This window comes from Triturus cristatus, chromosome 7 (assembly GCF_964204655.1).
Source record: "Triturus cristatus chromosome 7, aTriCri1.1, whole genome shotgun sequence".
In the NCBI taxonomy this organism is placed as follows: Eukaryota; Metazoa; Chordata; class Amphibia; order Caudata; family Salamandridae; genus Triturus; species Triturus cristatus.
In genome coordinates, this window is record NC_140590.1 from 1693685128 (window position 1) to 1693708303 (window position 23176).

At 47.0% G+C, this 23176-nt stretch overlaps 1 protein-coding gene across 1 annotated transcript in view; it reads right to left on the reverse strand.

The window, feature by feature from the left end:
• Nucleotides 1-1183: 1183 nt before the first annotated feature.
• The window catches only part of EMG1 (EMG1 N1-specific pseudouridine methyltransferase), a 38872-nt gene continuing 16879 nt past the window's right edge, over nucleotides 1184-23176 (reverse strand). The window contains exons 2-6 of the mRNA XM_085619898.1: nucleotides 7465-7566; nucleotides 6824-6965; nucleotides 5072-5130; nucleotides 4627-4776; nucleotides 1184-1597 (exon numbers count right to left, since the gene is read on the reverse strand). Coding sequence (XP_085476024.1) covers nucleotides 1484-1597; nucleotides 4627-4776; nucleotides 5072-5130; nucleotides 6824-6965; nucleotides 7465-7566 — 567 coding nt within the window. The 3' untranslated portion in view covers nucleotides 1184-1483. The remainder of the gene's footprint in view (nucleotides 1598-4626; nucleotides 4777-5071; nucleotides 5131-6823; nucleotides 6966-7464; nucleotides 7567-23176) is intronic.

Sequence of the window (23176 nt, forward strand, 5' to 3'; positions counted from 1 at the left end):
TGTAACATGAAAATCAATTATGGTTGCCAAAGGGTTATCTTGTGCATTGATGACTTCCATCACTTTCTTCAGATGTTACAGAACCATGGCATTTGTTTTGTCTGCGGTGCAAGGTATCCTGCTTGTGCTTCTTAGTAAAGGCAAAGTGATTCTGCCTTCTTCAGCACTGGTAGGAGAAGTATGGCATCTTCCATTTGGTCTATCACAATCCTTGCCAATTTCAATCTCTTCTTCTGCAGAGTTCAGACTCGTTCTGCTGCATTGCAAAATCAACCAGCCTCCTGCTTCAACATGGAGCCGTTGTAGCCCTTAATTGTGTTGTGAGGAGGAGGGGGGGGGGGGGGGGTTAGGAAGGAGGCGCTTAAAGTGCAACTTTGTACTTTTTATGGACTGATGCAGTGAAGCCAAGTCCCGTGCTGTGTCAGTCACAAGTGATGCTGGAGCAGAAGAGCGGCACGTCCTTGTGTGCTCTTGTGATGATCCATCTGGACCATGCCTCGGTCTTTACCATTGACAGCTTTGTGGACACTCCTAGCGGATTATTAATCTGCCATCAGAGAGCTCCCTTTGTATAATACTCTCTTCATTAAATCCCCCCTGACAACTTACAAGGTGCAATAGAAACCGTATTTCCTGCTACTGTGAGAGCCTGACAGGTATACCCTTTCAAACTGCGCATCCTCCACTCTGAGAGCTTGTCAGATTCCCACCACTTGCCAAATCACTCCCATGACTCATTTCACTTCCATGAGAAAACTCGCTGGATTCCTATGTAGAGGCTGCTCCTTTTAGTGCAGTGAGAGCTTACACTGTGCGATAGATATTTTATGTACACTATCAACTCCACAAACAAGCAAAAGGCACCTTACACTGCTGCCAGACAGCTTACTTGTTGACTGAAGCTGTACAAGAAAGGCATCCTGCTACAGAGAAAGAGGCAGGTGATCCGATCCACTCAAATTCTTTGTAAATACTGCTGCATCCACTGCAGAGAAAGCCTGCCTGGTCCTGCTGACATTTCTAAGAGACAGATCCCACCTTTTTCAACCATAGTGGGGACCACTTTGAACTGACAAAGTGATTATGTTCTGGTGGTTGTGACCTATTCATCCAGAGAAATTCGTAACAAATATCCTGTATCAATCGACCAATATTTCCCATCAAGTAAACTGACAAATCTAGGTTTTTTATATAAAAAAATTGAATTAATTTAATTCATTGGCCCAAGATGAAAGAAACAAACTGCATATGTTACGCAGAAGGCGCAAGGAGACGCCTGAGGGTTCTACCACAAATGAGGACGCCAATCCACAGTCTCTTGAGGTGAAACTTTTTTTCTTACATTAGTTTTCTAGGCTATCCACAAATAGCCAACTCTGTCTGGGACTACATGGCTATTATAAGTCTTGGCGATGGACTGTCTCTCAGAGGTACAACAGGCATGGTCAGCTGGTCATGGAGATATCTGGTAGCAAAGTGAAGATCACACCACTTTCCACACCTCCTCGAAGGCTGTGCAAAGCTTGGCACAAGTCAGTGCTGCAGAAAGGGGATAGTTACTGATTGACACAGTCTTCTCCGTGTAGTCGACATTCACCTGTGTAAGAAGAAAATACATTAGCAAATATTCCTGTGTCTGCTGTGTATACAAGAGCCAAGCAAAGAGAAAGGACAATGAAAGGGAAGTAGAAAGCAAGAAGGGAAACCAGTAATAAGCATGAGGGAAATAGAACAGAGCCAAAAATGGGATAATATAAGTGTTAGAGAAAGAAGGCTCCAAGGACAAAAGACATTAGAAAAGAAAGCAGTAAAGAAGATAGGGTAAAAGGGGGTATATAGGAACAAAAGGTATGGGCAAGCCAAATGGTACAACAAAAGCTATTAGTAATTAATGGCACAGATAAAGGGCCAAAGGAGAGCCAGCAAAAGGGTAGAAGGGGAAGAAAGCAAAAATAAAAGGATAGGTGACAGGGGAGGTCAGTAAAGACAACACAGGGTGGGTTACTGCTGCAGCACTGGGCGAAATCGGAGTAGTAGTAAAGGAAAAGAGCAAGAGAGAGAACAGCTATCTTGAATGGCCAAATGAGGGAATTCTGAGGGGGTGATGCGAGGTCAGAGAAAGGAAGAGAGTAGAAAATGCTTTTAAACAAGTTTTCTATCACTGGAAACTTCATTAAGTGTTTGAACCAGTAACATCTCAACACCCATGCATATTCCAGGAACACCTTTTAGAGGAGAAAAAGAGAATTCTCCTAAAACAAATGAAAGGACTACGTAAAGTCAACAGTCTCTATGTAGTCCCTACAACCAACCAGTCACCTACTCCCCTCTGGACGCAACTAATTTAAGATAATTTACTCGTCTCACCTGTTAAAATATACAACGACACATTTCAAACACACAAGCAACATTAAAACAGACCTAATCTTTTCACCTCACAAACCATCTCAGTGTGCAATGTTATTAATGAATAACCTGAATTGTCAGGTCTTCAACGTCCTTAAGCATTATCAAGTTATTGTAAGAGGCCTCGCAATACATTCAATGACTGTGGTCATCTGATGTTTCAGTCGTTTCCTTTGGTGCTTCAGCCCCTCCGAGGCACAGGCTATTGGCGGCATCAACCATAAAACTCCAAACTCCACCTCCCATCCCCATGACAGAATGGTCTCCAAGCAAGTCAGTCCCCCTACAACAGCTTTATGGGGCATGACTCTTGATGGTGGTTTCCTTTCAGGAGATGGCCTCCGGGGCACGTGGTCCAACAGTTTGACGCCCCAAAAACATGGACTTTAGATGACAATGTCATATGGAAACATTATTCTCAGAAGCCCTATTTGGATGGCATAATAGACCTGTGGCATAAACGCTCTGCTTTGCTCTTGCCCTCTGGGGAAATAGCTGGGATTCTGCTTCATGGTCTTATGTCAAGTTGCCACAGGCAGAGGGACCTTCTTGGACTCTGATGGGTTATCTTGACCTAGGCTCCTAGAGGGTTGCAAGGGATGGGGAGAACCTTGTGAGGAACTGCTCCTCTATTGCCTTTTTGCTGAGTTAGTCCTCAAATCTTTGTAGGCATGTGGAGCATTAAGAAGTGTTGCATCCTCAAGCCCAGCAATGACAGTCAATCTCAACACTCCTTTTCTTCACAACTAACAAAAGACACAAGCGAGTAAAAAGTGGGCAAAGCCGATAGCATTATCTTTATTTACAAGTAATTTATTTGTAAATGCTCCAGCAGAAAGGTGAAACAGTAGCACCCTACCAAGTAAATTGGAGTGGTCACCTGTTTAAATGGCAAGACCAGAGGCAAGCAATAACTTGTTAATGCTACTTCTCTGTATAGCACTGTAAAGAACTAAACATAATATCCTAGCAGCCACAGACTTAGAATCCATCTGACTGCATAAACAACCCTACTGTCCAACATTCCCCCATTGAAAACCTGTGCCTTCACAGTAAATTATCTTGCATCTTAACCTCTAGGAAGGTGGGTGATTGAGTACCTTTCGTACAACAGAAGTTACAAGTTTATTCTGATTGCATGATTAATTAAAATCATAGCAAACATTACAATATAAGAGAGCACAAGAATTGTACCATACCACTTATAAGTATCACCACAAAGTACTGCATGATTAAAAATATGTAAAATACCAGCAAGAAAACACCCATTCATACTTGCAGCAGCCCAGAGATCGCAGTCGGGATAAAAGTGCGAGCGCATATAATAGCCAGCAAGAGGAAATAACCCTCATCTTGCATACACCATAATTAAAGTGCAATACCAATTAACCAGAGGGCAGTCAAAATGAAATTTCCCAGTTTCTCTTTTGTCCATATTCCGCTCTGAAAAAAAGGCTCCACATGCAAACGTATGGGGGAAAATTGAGAGAAACACAACATCTAAAATGTGCTGGAACATAGAAGTCCCTTGAGTTCTTTACAGCAACACTTGAGGTTTTTCTTATCGAAGTTTATTTTTTTAAATGCTACTCAATGTAATGTTAAATCATTTAATTTTCTAGTATTTCTTTTTTATATACACAAGTTTATTTGTTAAAAGATTCTAAAATAAGTGTCTTAACACGATTAAAGAGTTGTCCTTCTCAATATTAAAAGGGTTATAGGGCTCAGCACATGAACAGGGAGATTCGGTGTTTATGAAAAGTAATAGAGATCATGAAAGAAAAACCGAGCATGTGTGAAAATGAAATCGGGGGAAGGAAAGAAGCAAGCCATCAAAAAAGGAGGATAGGTGTATTCAAGAAAATAATATAGGTTTGAGACTAGAGGAGTGAGAGGGCAAAATAAATGCTGTGAGAATGCCTACGACTGAAGAGGGCGGTTGATAAAGGAAGCAAAAAAACTGTAGAAAAGAGACAAAAAAATTGCAAAGAAAAGGGGAGGGGAATGGAGGAGACCAGCAGAAAGAAAAAGTATGAAAGCTCGGAAAACAGGGAGAACATGAAGGAAGAGAACTATTTAGAGAAGAGAAAAACTGAGAAAGAAAGGTCAGAAGAGTGGCCATTTGAGAAGACTTGAGGAAGAACTGAAGGAAAGGTTGTTAGGAAGAAAATAAATTAAGGAACAGTAACTCAGCAAATGTTGCATGCAATGACTCACCGCACCATGGGCGAAGGCTCCCACCACAAAAACCACTGGCTCCATCTCTGGCACCAGATCTCGAATATGAACCACCTGCTGTGAGGAAAAGGATGTGCCAATTTTCACACAGCCCACAGGAAAATGGTCTGACACCGGGTTCTTGATCACCTGGGAATAGAGATGGGGAGCATCAAACTCTGTTCAATTGAGTAATGGAACCATATGGCTCCTTGCTACCCAACCAAACACAGACAAAAGAGAAAAGGGTGCAGAGAATGGCATGCATTAAAGCATACAACCATGGAAAGTCTGCCAATGCCATCAACTGTTTTCACAAGGAAGAGTGAACACAAGTGCCACCTGTAGGAGATCACGGCACCCACATTTTAACCAACCATCCCCGAGTGATACACATGCCTGAGTCATCGAAAGGGGTCCTTAAGGGCAGCCTACCAGCATTTACCTTAAGGAGCTTCTGTGGTCCATCTGCTGCTCGGACGCTTAGCTTGTGTAAGAGCTGGACTGTATTGTGGAAAAATGAAAAAAAATCACAAGTCACAAAAGATCGAAAAACATCTCACCCCACTACAAGAAATAAAGATCACTGCAGACGTTCAATCCTTCTAGCTCACATTACCAATGTATTAAAAAAAGAGAACATCTGCAAGCATTTCCATCCTTCTATCACACTGCAGAACCCACCAGCCACCAAAGACGTCACAGCAAATTAGCAGAGGGCCACCCACTACCTCCCGGCATAAGCCCTACCCACTAGCAAATACCCCATCTTCATGGTCGACACCCCATCCAGCTAATGCCTGCTCTATGTCCTCTCATCCCATTTCTGTATCCTTACTTGTCCTCAGTCCAAGACCCCTTCAAATTTTATCCAGTACCTTGAAAAAGGTAATTTTTGCAAGTCCAAACAAGTCAAATGAAGGAGGGTCCACGTCTTCGCAATCATTATTCTTCTGTTATATGCAACCATGTACTTTATGTGGAGCTCAACACTCTGCCCTGTTATTCAAGGCATGCTGAGAGTGAGCATCCATAGGGCGTTTGGTTGACCTTTTTCTTTGATCCAGTAAATCACCTCAATACTGGTTAAGGAGTTGAATCTCAGTGCTCTGTTCTACAGATGTCGCTAATATCCACAAGGCCTGGTACGGCAAAGACCAAGGGAACTTGCTTATTTTCACAAGTCATTTAGTGCACACGATTTTGTCAGACAGAGCAGAGCTCTGCTGCTGTAGCCTCCCGAGTATACAGCATAATGTGAGAATGGTTTCCTCCTGCAGCATTACTGTTTTATGTCACTAGTAATAATATAGGGTGGATCTGTTACTGGTGGGCAGACTAAGTGCTTCGTCTGGAGTGAGTGTGAGTGCGAGTGTGAGTGAGTGAGGCAGTGGGGCATGTCGATGGAATACACGACAGCAAGTGTCTCCAGTAACACAATCCTGAGAGACTTGTAAACTAACTCAGCACTCCGAACGGAGTGGTTCTGGTAGAATAAAGGTTATAGCTTCCAATCAGTAATGCCACACAAGTAGGTCTATCATTGCTGTAGGAGGAAAATTCTCTGCTCTCACGATCACTGGGGAGCTCAATGAACTAATGGATGAGGTTAAATATCTTCAGGGCTCGACCCACCTGCTATGGCAACATCCAGGGAGAACTCAAGAACCATGGAATGCAGGAGATGGCAGAGTGATAAAAACTCTGGATATCTGCTGAGTTTACGTGGTGTGATTCAAGTGTTCCTGTAAACGACACAGTTGTACACAACAGGGAGCATGATGGCCGATCAGGTAATAGACTCCCTCCTTAATGGCATAGCAAAGGTAGGTTACTTATGCCGTGAAAATTTTAGCATTGTGATTAGATGTGAACTCCTTAAAATAAGGTGTTTGATGTAAGGTACATCTGGAAAGGGTATGTACTGAGGGTCAGGGTGTGGATGGAGCGCCAAACAAAATCTAAATGGGGAATGTGACTGTATGATATAAAGAACATCTTTGCGTAATTTTACCCCTTTTAATTTGAGCACAACAGCCTTCAATCTGAAGTATTCCTACCTCACATCGTTCGAGTATGAAATAAAAGGAATTAAAAGGCATTTCCACTTCTTTCTGTATTCCCTGCATCCAAACTTCAATCACCTTTTTATCACCAACTAAGATAGTTTGATTGGTGGTAGAATTTCAAAAATTACCCATGAGTCCGCAGAATCTGTCGAAGGTGCGGGGGATGCGGGTTTGAGGATTAACCTCAATCAGAACGTTCCTCTGAGTGTGGATATAGACTTGCAGCAGGCCAGCACGGTTCAGGGGGCTGTCCATAAGCATCAGAAGGCTCTGCAGGCGAAAGAAAGGATCTCTAACACAACGCAACACCAAAAATCAAAAAGAAAAATAAAGAAAGTGTGGGGGTTCAATACAGGTGGATAAAGCTTGTGGTGGATTTGGAGAATCTCAGACTTTAGACTAAACAAATGTGGACGAACCCACTAAGTGGGTATGGTACAATCACTATTATGGTTAGTACATGGACCCATTAGGTTTGTTTAAAAGACCCCTCACACACCAACCTAGTTGGTGTCATGCTTCTTCATTGGGGTCCCAACCGGGTGGCCGAATGCCCCCCGGTTGTGCTACGATGCCTGATTACAGCAGAGATGGTGTGGTGTGAATGTGTGATGTTACGTGAATTCTTAAAAATATCTCTGAGAATCCTTGCCTGTAAACTTTATTAGTGGCGGCTCAGGATATGGTTAAACAATGTGTAGTGCTACTGGTAGGAAATTATTGTCCCTCGCTCGCTCCCTCATTGTTTTCCTAGAATTGCAGACTTTACCTGATGTGTAATATCTGGCCTCACTTGTCCTGGGTCACGGCCGTTCTTTATGAGCATGGACTTATGTTTGTCACAGTTCAGAAGCTCATACGTCTTTCCAACCTACAGAGAATCCAGGTAAAAAAAGCACACACAAGGTATTTAATTGTGCAGATAATCTAATTATTTCACCCACTGATCCTGTATGCAGTGAGAATACCAACTGCGGCTATAGTAAAGAAAATGAATAAAGGAATGTGGTTACAAAATAGGGTGTCTTCACAACAGGCAATATAGTACTCTGGATCTGCAACCTGTTAAAAATTCCCCCGATTACACCCCAATGTACCTTTATGATACTGAGCAAATTTAACTTCTAAGCAAAAATCACTTCCTGTCCAGCTTGACATGTTAAGGTTTTCATGCTGACAGCTCTTCTTTCTTTTGAACATGCTATTATTACACGTTCAATAGCACACAAAAAAAAGAGCTTTCCGTTTTCTCTAACTCAGCTGTTTAATAGAGATGATGGAGGACATCCCTTCCCATCTCCCAGTGGCATCTAGGTAATTAATATCACTATCTCGTATGAGAGTGTACTGTTTGAATGATCAATAATGAAATGTTCTCTCCAAATAAAATAACAAAACGAAGGCAGGGCTTTTCCATTGCAATTTGATCTATTTCTTGCCCATCCAACCATTAAAGATGGCTTTATTCCTACCTCTCTTCCAAGGGGGAAGTTCAACATTTTAGGTATATTGAGGAAAGGATGAGACTTCCAGAACAGATGTGGAAGGGATGGCCCACTGTTGGGTACTAGAGAGAAAGAAGAAGTGGCATTGGTAATTGTGCCCACCAGAGTACATGTTTGTAAGATGAATGGTAAAAATACAGTTTCAATTACAAAATCCTAGGCTTACTGCTGGTAGCAATGGCACAAAGCAGTAGGCTTTCCCTCATAGAAATGTCTTAAGAATGCAAGCAGCACTAAAACATCATAAACATGAAGAACCCGATAAGTAAAGTCCCAAAACCAATTTGGAAAAAAGAAAAAAAGCAATGACTAAAACAAGAGAACAGAATAAGTAGATATGAATTTTTGAAAGAAATGCCATAAATGTCCCGAGAACAAATGGGGTGAAAGGGTTAAGAGGGCATTAGTTAACAAAAATTTAAAAATGATTCTGCCTCTCACAGGCCGGGTCAATTACCCTATAGGCTGGTAGACACCCATGCTTCCCATCTTCCTAGAGCTCTTCTAGTGGCAGGGGCGCCAGGGGGGAGACGGATGTCTTTCCTTCCCGCTTCCCTACATCTAAGAGTTCCATTTTCTTCATAAGCTGCTGCTGCTCACCCTAGCCACCCAATGATGGACAGCTTCAAGGGTACAGTGGAAGGCAGGCTCAAGTACTCACTCCAGGAAGGGATCTCACAGAGGTCCCTCTTCCCACTGGCCTGCTGATTCTTCTCGATACCAGAAAACACTGTTCTTGTGGGTCTTTCAAACTTGCAGTACTCCAGGGCCTCTGTGTGGAGCTCCTCATAAAACTGAAGAGACTCCACTTAAAAACTGGCACTGTCTGGTTCCAACTCAGGTGGTTAATATTAGCCTCTCCAAAGGTAAACTTGTGCATAATGATGTGCACAGCTCTGCAATTCCGTCCTCCCCATTAACCATGTTAAATACTGGCAGGGCACTTGGGTACAGCACGTGTTCAAAGTGTGCAGGACTCCAGGAGGGACATCCAGATCAGGCTGATCAGCAATTCCAACACTACCTGTTTGTCACACATTCTCTTAGGGAAGGAGGGGTTCTCAGCAGATTAATCTGACTCTGGGTGCTGTGTAGAATATGCCTAAAGGACAAATAAAACAAAGCAGGATAAGAAGGGAAACTGTTTTGGTGCACTATTGGTAACCATCAATCAGGAAGACGTAAATAGATCCCATCTGCATGAAATGTATCATGAGAGCGAGTGAAAGAAACAGTGACGAGGATGGAGATATCTGTGGGTGTTTGTGAGTGGGTATACAGCCTGATGAAACTGCAATGGTGGGGTCTCCGCTAGTAAATGTAGGCACCAATATCAGTGATCAACTCAACAGATATGGAAAGAGTCGAGGGAAAAATGGAAATGAACCAATAAGTAGTCAGAACCAAGATGAATCCTGAGAAATTTTGGATTTGGATAACTGTTCATGCAAATATTTGCAGCGCAAGGGAAAATTCATTTCTTTAAATGTTTTTTTTCTTGTGCAAGGAAGAAATATTTATCCTTGGAGAAAAATCAACTCCTTTCTATACAATCCCACTTCTTTGGGGGGAGATGCGGTCACTTTCCACCTTGGGGAAATATTTAATCCCATACTTGTCCGGGGTGTATTCTCAACCTCTTTCATAGTGGGCAGTGTTATTCATGGAAGCACATCTGTTTGTCTGTGCAAAACCTTTACATTTGCAGATGCAAGTCAAAAACGTACATGCGTAAATAGCTTTGCAAATCGAGCCCATAACATTTTGACTGACAATTTCTTGCAGAGTTCATCTAATTGTGGAATGTAAACCAGTCATTGTTCCAGCACTTTGGTTATGCTCGAAATAATGGCAAGCAAGGGAACTAAGACATAGTGAGATCAAGCGATTTACAAAATGTGGCCATGTGAAGAAGGTCAGACTATAAGGGGCCGCATGCCTCTAAGCTGGCAACCTACACACTGAACAGCAAATATAATGAAGTGCTAGCCCAGCCAGAGCCCTGCCGAGGTCCGAGATCTACTCTAAAGAGTGGCCATGCATCCACTGCCTATTCACATATAAGTAGAGGCCTTGCGTGTTCAGAGTCAGGCCTAATCATAAAGGCTGAAAAATCAAAGCCTTGAAGTCAGACAGGCTGTTATCAAAGGATTGATCTACTTCCATATAGAACATTGCCATAATTTGTCACTGCATGGCACCGATTTTTATTTTTTATTTTAAAGGACATGAAGATTGCTGAAGTATCCAGTTCCCTGGATACGTAGGTATTTAGTAAAATTCCACACCGCTGAAAGGGTAGGGAGAAGGTTGCAACATTGGAATTTCGCTGCCTGTGTTTTAAGGCTCTGCTTGACTTTGTCACAATCTAGACACCATACATTAGTTTTTTTTTACATCATAGTCGCTGCTTGGGAATAGATGAAAGAGGACAACTAGGAAACTGCATTTAAGAGCTCTGAAAGAGGTGGTGAGCTGCACTGGTACACCAGGTATGATGTTACTCTATACTGTACCTGCTCTAACTTTTTGATTGCTTTTAACAGGCGAGAATGGGAACACATCTACATCGCAAACTCATTTATCGCAGAACTGCAACCCTAGTTCATTTCATAACATGTCATCAGCAAAGGCTAGGTTAGTTTGATATTCCACCAAGATATGTGTGTTTTTCTAGAGGAGATGCATGCATTAGTTGAGCCCTGTACTACACCTTGATACACAGGAAAGGAGCCAGGTCAAGTTAAAATGGGTAACAAGAGCACATATTCAGCTTTCCAGCATAGAGAAAGAAAAAAAAAATAGCTGACCAGAGAGAAAAAAAAAGAAAAATAAACACACTAGGTATAGTTAAAATTGCTTTTCCATAATAAAATAATTTTTGTGCTGCCAATAACTTTAGAACCGTTTGACGAACCTCTACAAAACTTTCCAAGAACCTGCTACGTTTTTTTTGCATGGACAGTGTCAGGGTGATCAGGCAATCGGGGCCAAGAAATAAAAAAAAATAAAATAAAAAAAAAAGCGGTGGGGGTTGTCCCAAAATCCCCATGCATTTTCCATGGATTATTTAAGATGGCAGGAAGCTAGATCTTGGTCCACGATTGTGCCTTGTGATTTAGTGTAAATCCGTTGAGTAGTTTGTGAGATATTATGGGTCAAAAATAATTATATATCTGGACGGTTGGTTCCGTGAGAGGCTCTAGAGACTCTTGTGGGAGCACCAATTAAAAATGGAGCATTTTGATTGGCCCAGGGAGCCTCGTTTCCCTTGGGCCATCTTGCTCCTGCAGGAATTAGACTCCAGCTAGGAGTGAGCGCTCTGATGGCTGCCAGCAACATGAGAAAAATTTTGCTGTCAGCCATTACAGCACTCAGGGACTTAGTCCCATGTCCTGAAGTAAAAAAACTAAAAATAGCATAAGTGGCAAGGTAGGGATACCCTGACCCCTCTCGAGAAAAAAAAAGGGCGTCCGGTCGCATTTATGGATTATAAGCCCCAGGGAGCCCACCCCTGTGCTGTATTCCATATGAGGAGGGATGCCATGGGGCCCCCCTCCCTGAACCATCAAAGTCCTGGGGAGCCCACCCCCAGGGCTGAAATTTGCAAATAAGAAGAGGGGGGCCACATGGCCCGACTCCCCAAGCCATCAAAGGCTGCGGGGAGCTAAACCCCTGGGCCAAAATTTGTATATTAAGGAAGGCGGGCCGTACAGCCTCCACTCCCCACTCCTCCCAAGGCCCTGTGAAGCCCATCCCAGGGCAGAAATTACAGTACATAGGAGGGGAGCCACGCGGCCACCCCTCCCAGAGATATAAAGGCCCCAGGGAGCCCACCCATGGGGCCAACATTTTTCAAAATGGGGAGGGATGCCACAAAATGCCCCTCCCGAGCCTCTAAAGACAACAGGGTCAAAATTACTTAAAACTGGGGGGCTGTGTGGCCCCCCTGTCTGAGCCGTTAACGGCAAATGCAAAGATTCAATCAAATGAGGAACAAGTTTACCAGTCAAAACTTTCTGCCTTGAAAAAGCCCTCGGCCGATGGGCCATAGGGGTGAAACACATGTTGGCTGTCGAGAGAAACAGTCCCAGGCACACGTAATGAGGATAACAAGATTCCTTTGGTAGAAAAGTCTTGTATTTGCGAATCAGCGGTCGACACCAGTTAAATGATTAGAATGCTATTTAATAATGCAGCACACAAAGAAACGACCAGCCGACACGTGTTTTGTCACATGCGGGAAGTATCCCATGACTATTCAGGGCTGGGGAGGATCCCCCCCCAATTTTGGGGTGACTGAACTAGTGATGAGTGAATGATTATCTCGGATAGGACATCGAAATATGCAATACGTGGATAAAAAGCACCCATATAACGTGGAAAGTGTGTGGATGTGTACATTATTGGAACGGTGACTGACAGATGAAAATGACATGGAAATTGATGCGACCTTGGGAGGGAAACAAAAAAAATATATATTATGCGGGACAAGAAGTGACATCATACGTAGTGCATAGTGTGACATGGTTGATGAGAGATCGGGAAAAAGAATATATTGCAGGACACAAAGTGACATACGTTGCTTATTGTGATAGGTGACCTCCAAAACGGACTTCACAGGAAAACAAGACTTCTAGTATCATGGCATAATGCATGTACAAAACGGAATCATATGTCCGACCCGGAATCGTTGGGTCTAGTGGATATCACCATGAACCATGAGGGGGTACTCGCTGCGAAAGTTCAAGCTAAAATAATCTGAGTTATCCACCATTGAAGTTACAGTGGAACCTAAGCAAAAAAATGAACCGTGTGTGGGTGCTTGCAAACTAAAAGGAAAGGCTAATGATGTACTTGGTATATGTGACAAAAATTCAGGAAAGACGTCTCAAGGAGGAGCAAGAAGGAGGCCTGAAGAGACAGAAAGAAAGGTCAAATGGGAAGAAAAAGGTGGGAAAACGGGATGGCACATGTTTTAAGAAACCAGAAGGTCCTGGTGGGTGAGAAAGTGAATAGATGGCAGCACTGGGAAGATCAAGCCGGGCAAAAGCGGGTGGAGAGGATGGTATGGCCGTGTGGATGGCGTGGTGGGGAGGGGACAAAAGGAAGGAGGGATCGGGATGCCATAAGGTGTGTGAAGCAGGAACCGATCGTGTAGATGGCGGGTCCGCCTGGAAATGGCCGATGGAAGAAGTGTAAAAGAAGAACAACAGGGGGGATCGGTAGATAAAGAAAAGCGGCCTGAGGAGTGGGTGAAAGTGGCGCTTGAAATAGTGACGGCAGGAAGGAAAGAGGCATGGGTGGCGGGGGCCCTAGCAAAGGGAGCGTGTACGGGGAGAAAAATGGAGCCGGCCGGGGAGAAAAAAGGACCGCCTCTAAAAAGGATGTGAAGGAGATAGTAAAATGACAGAGGAAGGATGGGGACTTACCCAAGAAAAAGCGTATTGTAATACTGCAAGAAATTCAAAGCGATGCGCTCGTGTGGGTTGAACGAATGCAATGGAGATCGAGGCGCCACAAGGGACCAACAGTGCGAGGTCCTGTGATGGGGAGGTGCCTGATGAGGAAGAACCGGACACCTGGAGAGAGGAAGGGTAGCGGTGAAAGAATTAAAAAACGGAAGCGCAGAGGAGAAATCTGAGGGGATGGAAAGGCTTAACTTCCGTGCACTGTGTAGTTGTGTTGTAGACTGGGTCCGTCGAAATTCCGGATGCGGAAGCTGGCAGACCCGGTCAGGGGCTGGATTAAGTAGCTGGAAAAAGCTGAACACTAGACCGCTGGTAGGGCGTGCTGGGTGTGGCGTGACTGGCGGGTTGAGAGAAACTAAAAGGGAGCTGCACGCATGGTGAATTCGTTAGAGCTAGGAGGAACTGTAGTGAGGATCAGGAGTTCCAGAACTGCATTTCCAACATGAAACAGATTCAAAGCCAGATGCTACAAGGCACGCAACATCAGCCAAGCAGAGAAAAGAATCAACCAGACAACAAGGGAGTACATTCTACAAAACAAAAAGAGAACTGACAGTGAACAAGATCAACCTGTTAGACTCATCACAGATTACAGCGACATGGGTCTAGCCATGAGAAGCCTCAACACACATTGAGGCGTGTTGCTTGTTGACACAAGTCTTAACCCCTTCAGTTCCACGCCCTTTCCCCGCCCTGTGCCGGCCGTTACATTAGCGGGCGGGGTTTATGACGAGCTGGACTCGTCATGGGCACAGCGCAACCGCGGCCATGACGAGTCCAGCTCGTCATGGGCACTGAAGAGGTTAAAGGGGTCATCACCAACAAACCTCTGATCACCTACAGACGGGGCAGAACACTTAGATCGAGACTTAGTCCCAGCATACCAAGCACCCCACACAATCATACGTGGCTCACAGCACAGACCATAGGCTTTTACAAATGTGGCTGTTGTGGAGTGTGCAGGTTGGCACAGAATGGCATCAAGAATTTCACTGCTGTTAACAATAAACAATACCAGATCAAGTGTAACAACTGCAACACATAATTTGTTGTATACATCCTTGAATGTGCCTACAAACGTTGGTACATCGGAAGCACCATCGGACCGCTCATGGTGCGAATTGGAGAACACATCAGGGCACTCCAAAATCAAGATACGAGATACCCAATGGCGATGAATGCTGCCTCTTGCCCCAACCAAGGGTCAAAGAAATGCTTTTCTTGGGGGGCGCTAAAGGGCGCGCAAGCAGTATGGCCGCACTAGCGTGAGGCTTCTGTAGCCTGGTTGCAAGATCCTGAAATTATCCTGGTTACCTGACCGCCGTCCGAGCCACGGCCAGATGGGGTTGTAGCTGGTGTTCCCACGCGGCTCCGCTTCAAGTTTGAGAGCTGTCCGACCTCTGGGGACGAAGATAGGGGCGCCGCGGTCTTGACCGTACCCCTGGCTGCTGCGAGGTGGAGGGATCGGCCGGACTCTGCAGCTACGCGACTCCGGTGCATTCCACGAGGCAGGTGGGCCCAGCGGAGCAGGCTGTTGTGGTGGAGCCCCCCTGGGGCTCGGACCGGAGTGTCAGCTTGGCGGCGGGTGCCGGAGGGGACTGCAGTGGCGCGGGACTGTTTGCTGGCCTGGGTCGCGCCCCCCTCCCCCCCCCGCAGGCGCTCACCACTGGACGGACGGAGGAGCAGGGACGCCTGACCTGCCGGAGCGGACGGGGATTAGGGGTCGGTGTGGTCCCTTGGGGATACTGGCGTTGTGCAAAAACAACAATTGATGGACAGAATGCAGAACAATGTCATACATTCACCCCAGTACAGAGATCTGGGCCTAAATCCATCGTTTTTTTGCTCACCATGCCATTCCAGTTTGAACCCAGCCATATGCAAATCAGTCTTGACCCTGTGCCCCATGGGAACAGTCCAGCCCGAACTGCCAAGCCAGGTCCTCCCTGGACTGGAAACAAGCATCCTAGGACCGGTTTCGGGCTTTCAGCCCTCGTCAGCCAGGATAGCCTGATTCCAGTGGCATGGAGAGCAAGGGACTCACGTCTGAGCATACCCTTCCCACTCGGGGTGACAAATGCAAAAACAACAATTGATGGACAGAATGCAGAACAATGTCATACATTCACCCCAGTACAGAGATCTGGGCCTAAATCCATCGTTTTTTTGCTCACCATGCCATTCCAGTTTGAACCCAGCCATATGCAAATCAGTCTTGACCCTGTGCCCCATGGGAACAGTCCAGCCCGAACTGCCAAGCCAGGTCCTCCCTGGACTGGAAACAAGCATCCTAGGACCGGTTTCGGGCTTTCAGCCCTCGTCAGCCAGGATAGCCTGATTCCAGTGGCATGGAGAGCAAGGGACTCACGTCTGAGCATACCCTTCCCACTCGGGGTGACAAATGCAAAAACAACAATTGATGGACAGAATGCAGAACAATGTCATACATTCACCCCAGTACAGAGATCTGGGCCTAAATCCATCGTTTTTTTGCTCACCATGCCATTCCAGTTTGAACCCAGCCATATGCAAATCAGTCTTGACCCTGTGCCCCATGGGAACAGTCCAGCCCGAACTGCCAAGCCAGGTCCTCCCTGGACTGGAAACAAGCATCCTAGGACCGGTTTCGGGCTTTCAGCCCTCGTCAGCCAGGATAGCCTGATTCCAGTGGCATGGAGAGCAAGGGACTCACGTCTGAGCATACCCTTCCCACTCGGGGTGACAAATGCAAAAACAACAATTGATGGACAGAATGCAGAACAATGTCATACATTCACCCCAGTACAGAGATCTGGGCCTAAATCCATCGTTTTTTTGCTCACCATGCCATTCCAGTTTGAACCCAGCCATATGCAAATCAGTCTTGACCCTGTGCCCCATGGGAACAGTCCAGCCCGAACTGCCAAGCCAGGTCCTCCCTGGACTGGAAACAAGCATCCTAGGACCGGTTTCGGGCTTTCAGCCCTCGTCAGCCAGGATAGCCTGATTCCAGTGGCATGGAGAGCAAGGGACTCACGTCTGAGCATACCCTTCCCACTCGGGGTGACAAATGCAAAAACAACAATTGATGGACAGAATGCAGAACAATGTCATACATTCACCCCAGTACAGAGATCTGGGCCTAAATCCATCGTTTTTTTGCTCACCATGCCATTCCAGTTTGAACCCAGCCATATGCAAATCAGTCTTGACCCTGTGCCCCATGGGAACAGTCCAGCCCGAACTGCCAAGCCAGGTCCTCCCTGGACTGGAAACAAGCATCCTAGGACCGGTTTCGGGCTTTCAGCCCTCGTCAGCCAGGATAGCCTGATTCCAGTGGCATGGAGAGCAAGGGACTCACGTCTGAGCATACCCTTCCCACTCGGGGTGACAAATGCAAAAACAACAATTGATGGACAGAATGCAGAACAATGTCATACATTCACCCCAGTACAGAGATCTGGGCCTAAATCCATCGTTTTTTTGCTCACCATGCCATTCCAGTTTGAACCCAGCCATATGCAAATCAGTCTTGACCCTGTGCCCCATGGGAACAGTCCAGCCCGAACTGCCAAGCCAGGTCCTCCCTGGACTGGAAACAAGCATCCTAGGATCGGTTTCGGGCTTTCAGCCCTCGTCAGCCAGGATAGCCTGATTCCAGTGGCATGGAGAGCAAGGGACTCACGTCTGAGCATACCCTTCCCACTCGGGGTGACAAATGCAAAAACAACAATTGATGGACAGAATGCAGAACAATGTCATACATTCACCCCAGTACAGAGATCTGGGCCTAAATCCATCGTTTTTTTGCTCACCATGCCATTCCAGTTTGAACCCAGCCATATGCAAATCAGTCTTGACCCTGTGCCCCATGGGAACAGTCCAGCCCGAACTGCCAAGCCAGGTCCTCCCTGGACTGGAAACAAGCATCCTAGGACCGGTTTCGGGCTTTCAGCCCTCGTCAGCCAGGATAGCCTGATTCCAGTGGCATGGAGAGCAAGGGACTCACGTCTGAGCATACCCTTCCCACTCGGGGTGACAAATGCAAAAACAACAATTGATGGACAGAATGCAGAACAATGTCATACATTCAACCCAGTACAGAGATCTGGGCCTAAATCCATCGTTTTTTTGCTCACCATGCCATTCCAGTTTGAACCCAGCCATATGCAAATCAGTCTTGACCCTGTGCCCCATGGGAACAGTCCAGCCCGAACTGCCAAGCCAGGTCCTCCCTGGACTGGAAACAAGCATCCTAGGACCGGTTTCGGGCTTTCAGCCCTCGTCAGCCAGGATAGCCTGATTCCAGTGGCATGGAGAGCAAGGGACTCACGTCTGAGCATACCCTTCCCACTCGGGGTGACAAATGCAAAAACAACAATTGATGGACAGAATGCAGAACAATGTCATACATTCACCCCAGTACAGAGATCTGGGCCTAAATCCATCGTTTTTTTGCTCACCATGCCATTCCAGTTTGAACCCAGCCATATGCAAATCAGTCTTGACCCTGTGCCCCATGGGAACAGTCCAGCCCGAACTGCCAAGCCAGGTCCTCCCTGGACTGGAAACAAGCATCCTAGGACCGGTTTCGGGCTTTCAGCCCTCGTCAGCCAGGATAGCCTGATTCCAGTGGCATGGAGAGCAAGGGACTCACGTCTGAGCATACCCTTCCCACTCGGGGTGACAAATGCAAAAACAACAATTGATGGACAGAATGCAGAACAATGTCATACATTCACCCCAGTACAGAGATCTGGGCCTAAATCCATCGTTTTTTTGCTCACCATGCCATTCCAGTTTGAACCCAGCCATATGCAAATCAGTCTTGACCCTGTGCCCCATGGGAACAGTCCAGCCCGAACTGCCAAGCCAGGTCCTCCCTGGACTGGAAACAAGCATCCTAGGACCGGTTTCGGGCTTTCAGCCCTCGTCAGCCAGGATAGCCTGATTCCAGTGGCATGGAGAGCAAGGGACTCACGTCTGAGCATACCCTTCCCACTCGGGGTGACAAATGCAAAAACAACAATTGATGGACAGAATGCAGAACAATGTCATACATTCACCCCAGTACAGAGATCTGGGCCTAAATCCATCGTTTTTTTGCTCACCATGCCATTCCAGTTTGAACCCAGCCATATGCAAATCAGTCTTGACCCTGTGCCCCATGGGAACAGTCCAGCCCGAACTGCCAAGCCAGGTCCTCCCTGGACTGGAAACAAGCATCCTAGGACCGGTTTCGGGCTTTCAGCCCTCGTCAGCCAGGATAGCCTGATTCCAGTGGCATGGAGAGCAAGGGACTCACGTCTGAGCATACCCTTCCCACTCGGGGTGACAAATGCAAAAACAACAATTGATGGACAGAATGCAGAACAATGTCATACATTCAACCCAGTACAGAGATCTGGGCCTAAATCCATCGTTTTTTTGCTCACCATGCCATTCCAGTTTGAACCCAGCCATATGCAAATCAGTCTTGACCCTGTGCCCCATGGGAACAGTCCAGCCCGAACTGCCAAGCCAGGTCCTCCCTGGACTGGAAACAAGCATCCTAGGACCGGTTTCGGGCTTTCAGCCCTCGTCAGCCAGGATAGCCTGATTCCAGTGGCATGGAGAGCAAGGGACTCACGTCTGAGCATACCCTTCCCACTCGGGGTGACAAATGCAAAAACAACAATTGATGGACAGAATGCAGAACAATGTCATACATTCACCCCAGTACAGAGATCTGGGCCTAAATCCATCGTTTTTTTGCTCACCATGCCATTCCAGTTTGAACCCAGCCATATGCAAATCAGTCTTGACCCTGTGCCCCATGGGAACAGTCCAGCCCGAACTGCCAAGCCAGGTCCTCCCTGGACTGGAAACAAGCATCCTAGGACCGGTTTCGGGCTTTCAGCCCTCGTCAGCCAGGATAGCCTGATTCCAGTGGCATGGAGAGCAAGGGACTCACGTCTGAGCATACCCTTCCCACTCGGGGTGACAAATGCAAAAACAACAATTGATGGACAGAATGCAGAACAATGTCATACATTCACCCCAGTACAGAGATCTGGGCCTAAATCCATCGTTTTTTTGCTCACCATGCCATTCCAGTTTGAACCCAGCCATATGCAAATCAGTCTTGACCCTGTGCCCCATGGGAACAGTCCAGCCCGAACTGCCAAGCCAGGTCCTCCCTGGACTGGAAACAAGCATCCTAGGACCGGTTTCGGGCTTTCAGCCCTCGTCAGCCAGGATAGCCTGATTCCAGTGGCATGGAGAGCAAGGGACTCACGTCTGAGCATACCCTTCCCACTCGGGGTGACAAATGCAAAAACAACAATTGATGGACAGAATGCAGAACAATGTCATACATTCAACCCAGTACAGAGATCTGGGCCTAAATCCATCGTTTTTTTGCTCACCATGCCATTCCAGTTTGAACCCAGCCATATGCAAATCAGTCTTGACCCTGTGCCCCATGGGAACAGTCCAGCCCGAACTGCCAAGCCAGGTCCTCCCTGGACTGGAAACAAGCATCCTAGGACCGGTTTCGGGCTTTCAGCCCTCGTCAGCCAGGATAGCCTGATTCCAGTGGCATGGAGAGCAAGGGACTCACGTCTGAGCATACCCTTCCCACTCGGGGTGACAAATGCAAAAACAACAATTGATGGACAGAATGCAGAACAATGTCATACATTCACCCCAGTACAGAGATCTGGGCCTAAATCCATCGTTTTTTTGCTCACCATGCCATTCCAGTTTGAACCCAGCCATATGCAAATCAGTCTTGACCCTGTGCCCCATGGGAACAGTCCAGCCCGAACTGCCAAGCCAGGTCCTCCCTGGACTGGAAACAAGCATCCTAGGACCGGTTTCGGGCTTTCAGCCCTCGTCAGCCAGGATAGCCTGATTCCAGTGGCATGGAGAGCAAGGGACTCACGTCTGAGCATACCCTTCCCACTCGGGGTGACAAATGCAAAAACAACAATTGATGGACAGAATGCAGAACAATGTCATACATTCACCCCAGTACAGAGATCTGGGCCTAAATCCATCGTTTTTTTGCTCACCATGCCATTCCAGTTTGAACCCAGCCATATGCAAATCAGTCTTGACCCTGTGCCCCATGGGAACAGTCCAGCCCGAACTGCCAAGCCAGGTCCTCCCTGGACTGGAAACAAGCATCCTAGGACCGGTTTCGGGCTTTCAGCCCTCGTCAGCCAGGATAGCCTGATTCCAGTGGCATGGAGAGCAAGGGACTCACGTCTGAGCATACCCTTCCCACTCGGGGTGACAAATGCAAAAACAACAATTGATGGACAGAATGCAGAACAATGTCATACATTCACCCCAGTACAGAGATCTGGGCCTAAATCCATCGTTTTTTTGCTCACCATGCCATTCCAGTTTGAACCCAGCCATATGCAAATCAGTCTTGACCCTGTGCCCCATGGGAACAGTCCAGCCCGAACTGCCAAGCCAGGTCCTCCCTGGACTGGAAACAAGCATCCTAGGACCGGTTTCGGGCTTTCAGCCCTCGTCAGCCAGGATAGCCTGATTCCAGTGGCATGGAGAGCAAGGGACTCACGTCTGAGCATACCCTTCCCACTCTGGGTGACAAATGCAAAAACAACAATTGATGGACAGAATGCAGAACAATGTCATACATTCACCCCAGTACAGAGATCTGGGCCTAAATCCATCGTTTTTTTGCTCACCATGCCATTCCAGTTTGAACCCAGCCATATGCAAATCAGTCTTGACCCTGTGCCCCATGGGAACAGTCCAGCCCGAACTGCCAAGCCAGGTCCTCCCTGGACTGGAAACAAGCATCCTAGGACCGGTTTCGGGCTTTCAGCCCTCGTCAGCCAGGATAGCCTGATTCCAGTGGCATGGAGAGCAAGGGACTCACGTCTGAGCATACCCTTCCCACTCGGGGTGACAAATGCAAAAACAACAATTGATGGACAGAATGCAGAACAATGTCATACATTCACCCCAGTACAGAGATCTGGGCCTAAATCCATCGTTTTTTTGCTCACCATGCCATTCCAGTTTGAACCCAGCCATATGCAAATCAGTCTTGACCCTGTGCCCCATGGGAACAGTCCAGCCCGAACTGCCAAGCCAGGTCCTCCCTGGACTGGAAACAAGCATCCTAGGACCGGTTTCGGGCTTTCAGCCCTCGTCAGCCAGGATAGCCTGATTCCAGTGGCATGGAGAGCAAGGGACTCACGTCTGAGCATACCCTTCCCACTCGGGGTGACAAATGCAAAAACAACAATTGATGGACAGAATGCAGAACAATGTCATACATTCACCCCAGTACAGAGATCTGGGCCTAAATCCATCGTTTTTTTGCTCACCATGCCATTCCAGTTTGAACCCAGCCATATGCAAATCAGTCTTGACCCTGTGCCCCATGGGAACAGTCCAGCCCGAACTGCCAAGCCAGGTCCTCCCTGGACTGGAAACAAGCATCCTAGGACCGGTTTCGGGCTTTCAGCCCTCGTCAGCCAGGATAGCCTGATTCCAGTGGCATGGAGAGCAAGGGACTCACGTCTGAGCATACCCTTCCCACTCGGGGTGACAAATGCAAAAACAACAATTGATGGACAGAATGCAGAACAATGTCATACATTCACCCCAGTACAGAGATCTGGGCCTAAATCCATCGTTTTTTTGCTCACCATGCCATTCCAGTTTGAACCCAGCCATATGCAAATCAGTCTTGACCCTGTGCCCCATGGGAACAGTCCAGCCCGAACTGCCAAGCCAGGTCCTCCCTGGACTGGAAACAAGCATCCTAGGACCGGTTTCGGGCTTTCAGCCCTCGTCAGCCAGGATAGCCTGATTCCAGTGGCATGGAGAGCAAGGGACTCACGTCTGAGCATACCCTTCCCACTCGGGGTGACAAATGCAAAAACAACAATTGATGGACAGAATGCAGAACAATGTCATACATTCACCCCAGTACAGAGATCTGGGCCTAAATCCATCGTTTTTTTGCTCACCATGCCATTCCAGTTTGAACCCAGCCATATGCAAATCAGTCTTGACCCTGTGCCCCATGGGAACAGTCCAGCCCGAACTGCCAAGCCAGGTCCTCCCTGGACTGGAAACAAGCATCCTAGGACCGGTTTCGGGCTTTCAGCCCTCGTCAGCCAGGATAGCCTGATTCCAGTGGCATGGAGAGCAAGGGACTCACGTCTGAGCATACCCTTCCCAATCGGGGTGACAAATGCAAAAACAACAATTGATGGACAGAATGCAGAACAATGTCATACATTCACCCCAGTACAGAGATCTGGGCCTAAATCCATCGTTTTTTTGCTCACCATGCCATTCCAGTTTGAACCCAGCCATATGCAAATCAGTCTTGACCCTGTGCCCCATGGGAACAGTCCAGCCCGAACTGCCAAGCCAGGTCCTCCCTGGACTGGAAACAAGCATCCTAGGACCGGTTTCGGGCTTTCAGCCCTCGTCAGCCAGGATAGCCTGATTCCAGTGGCATGGAGAGCAAGGGACTCACGTCTGAGCA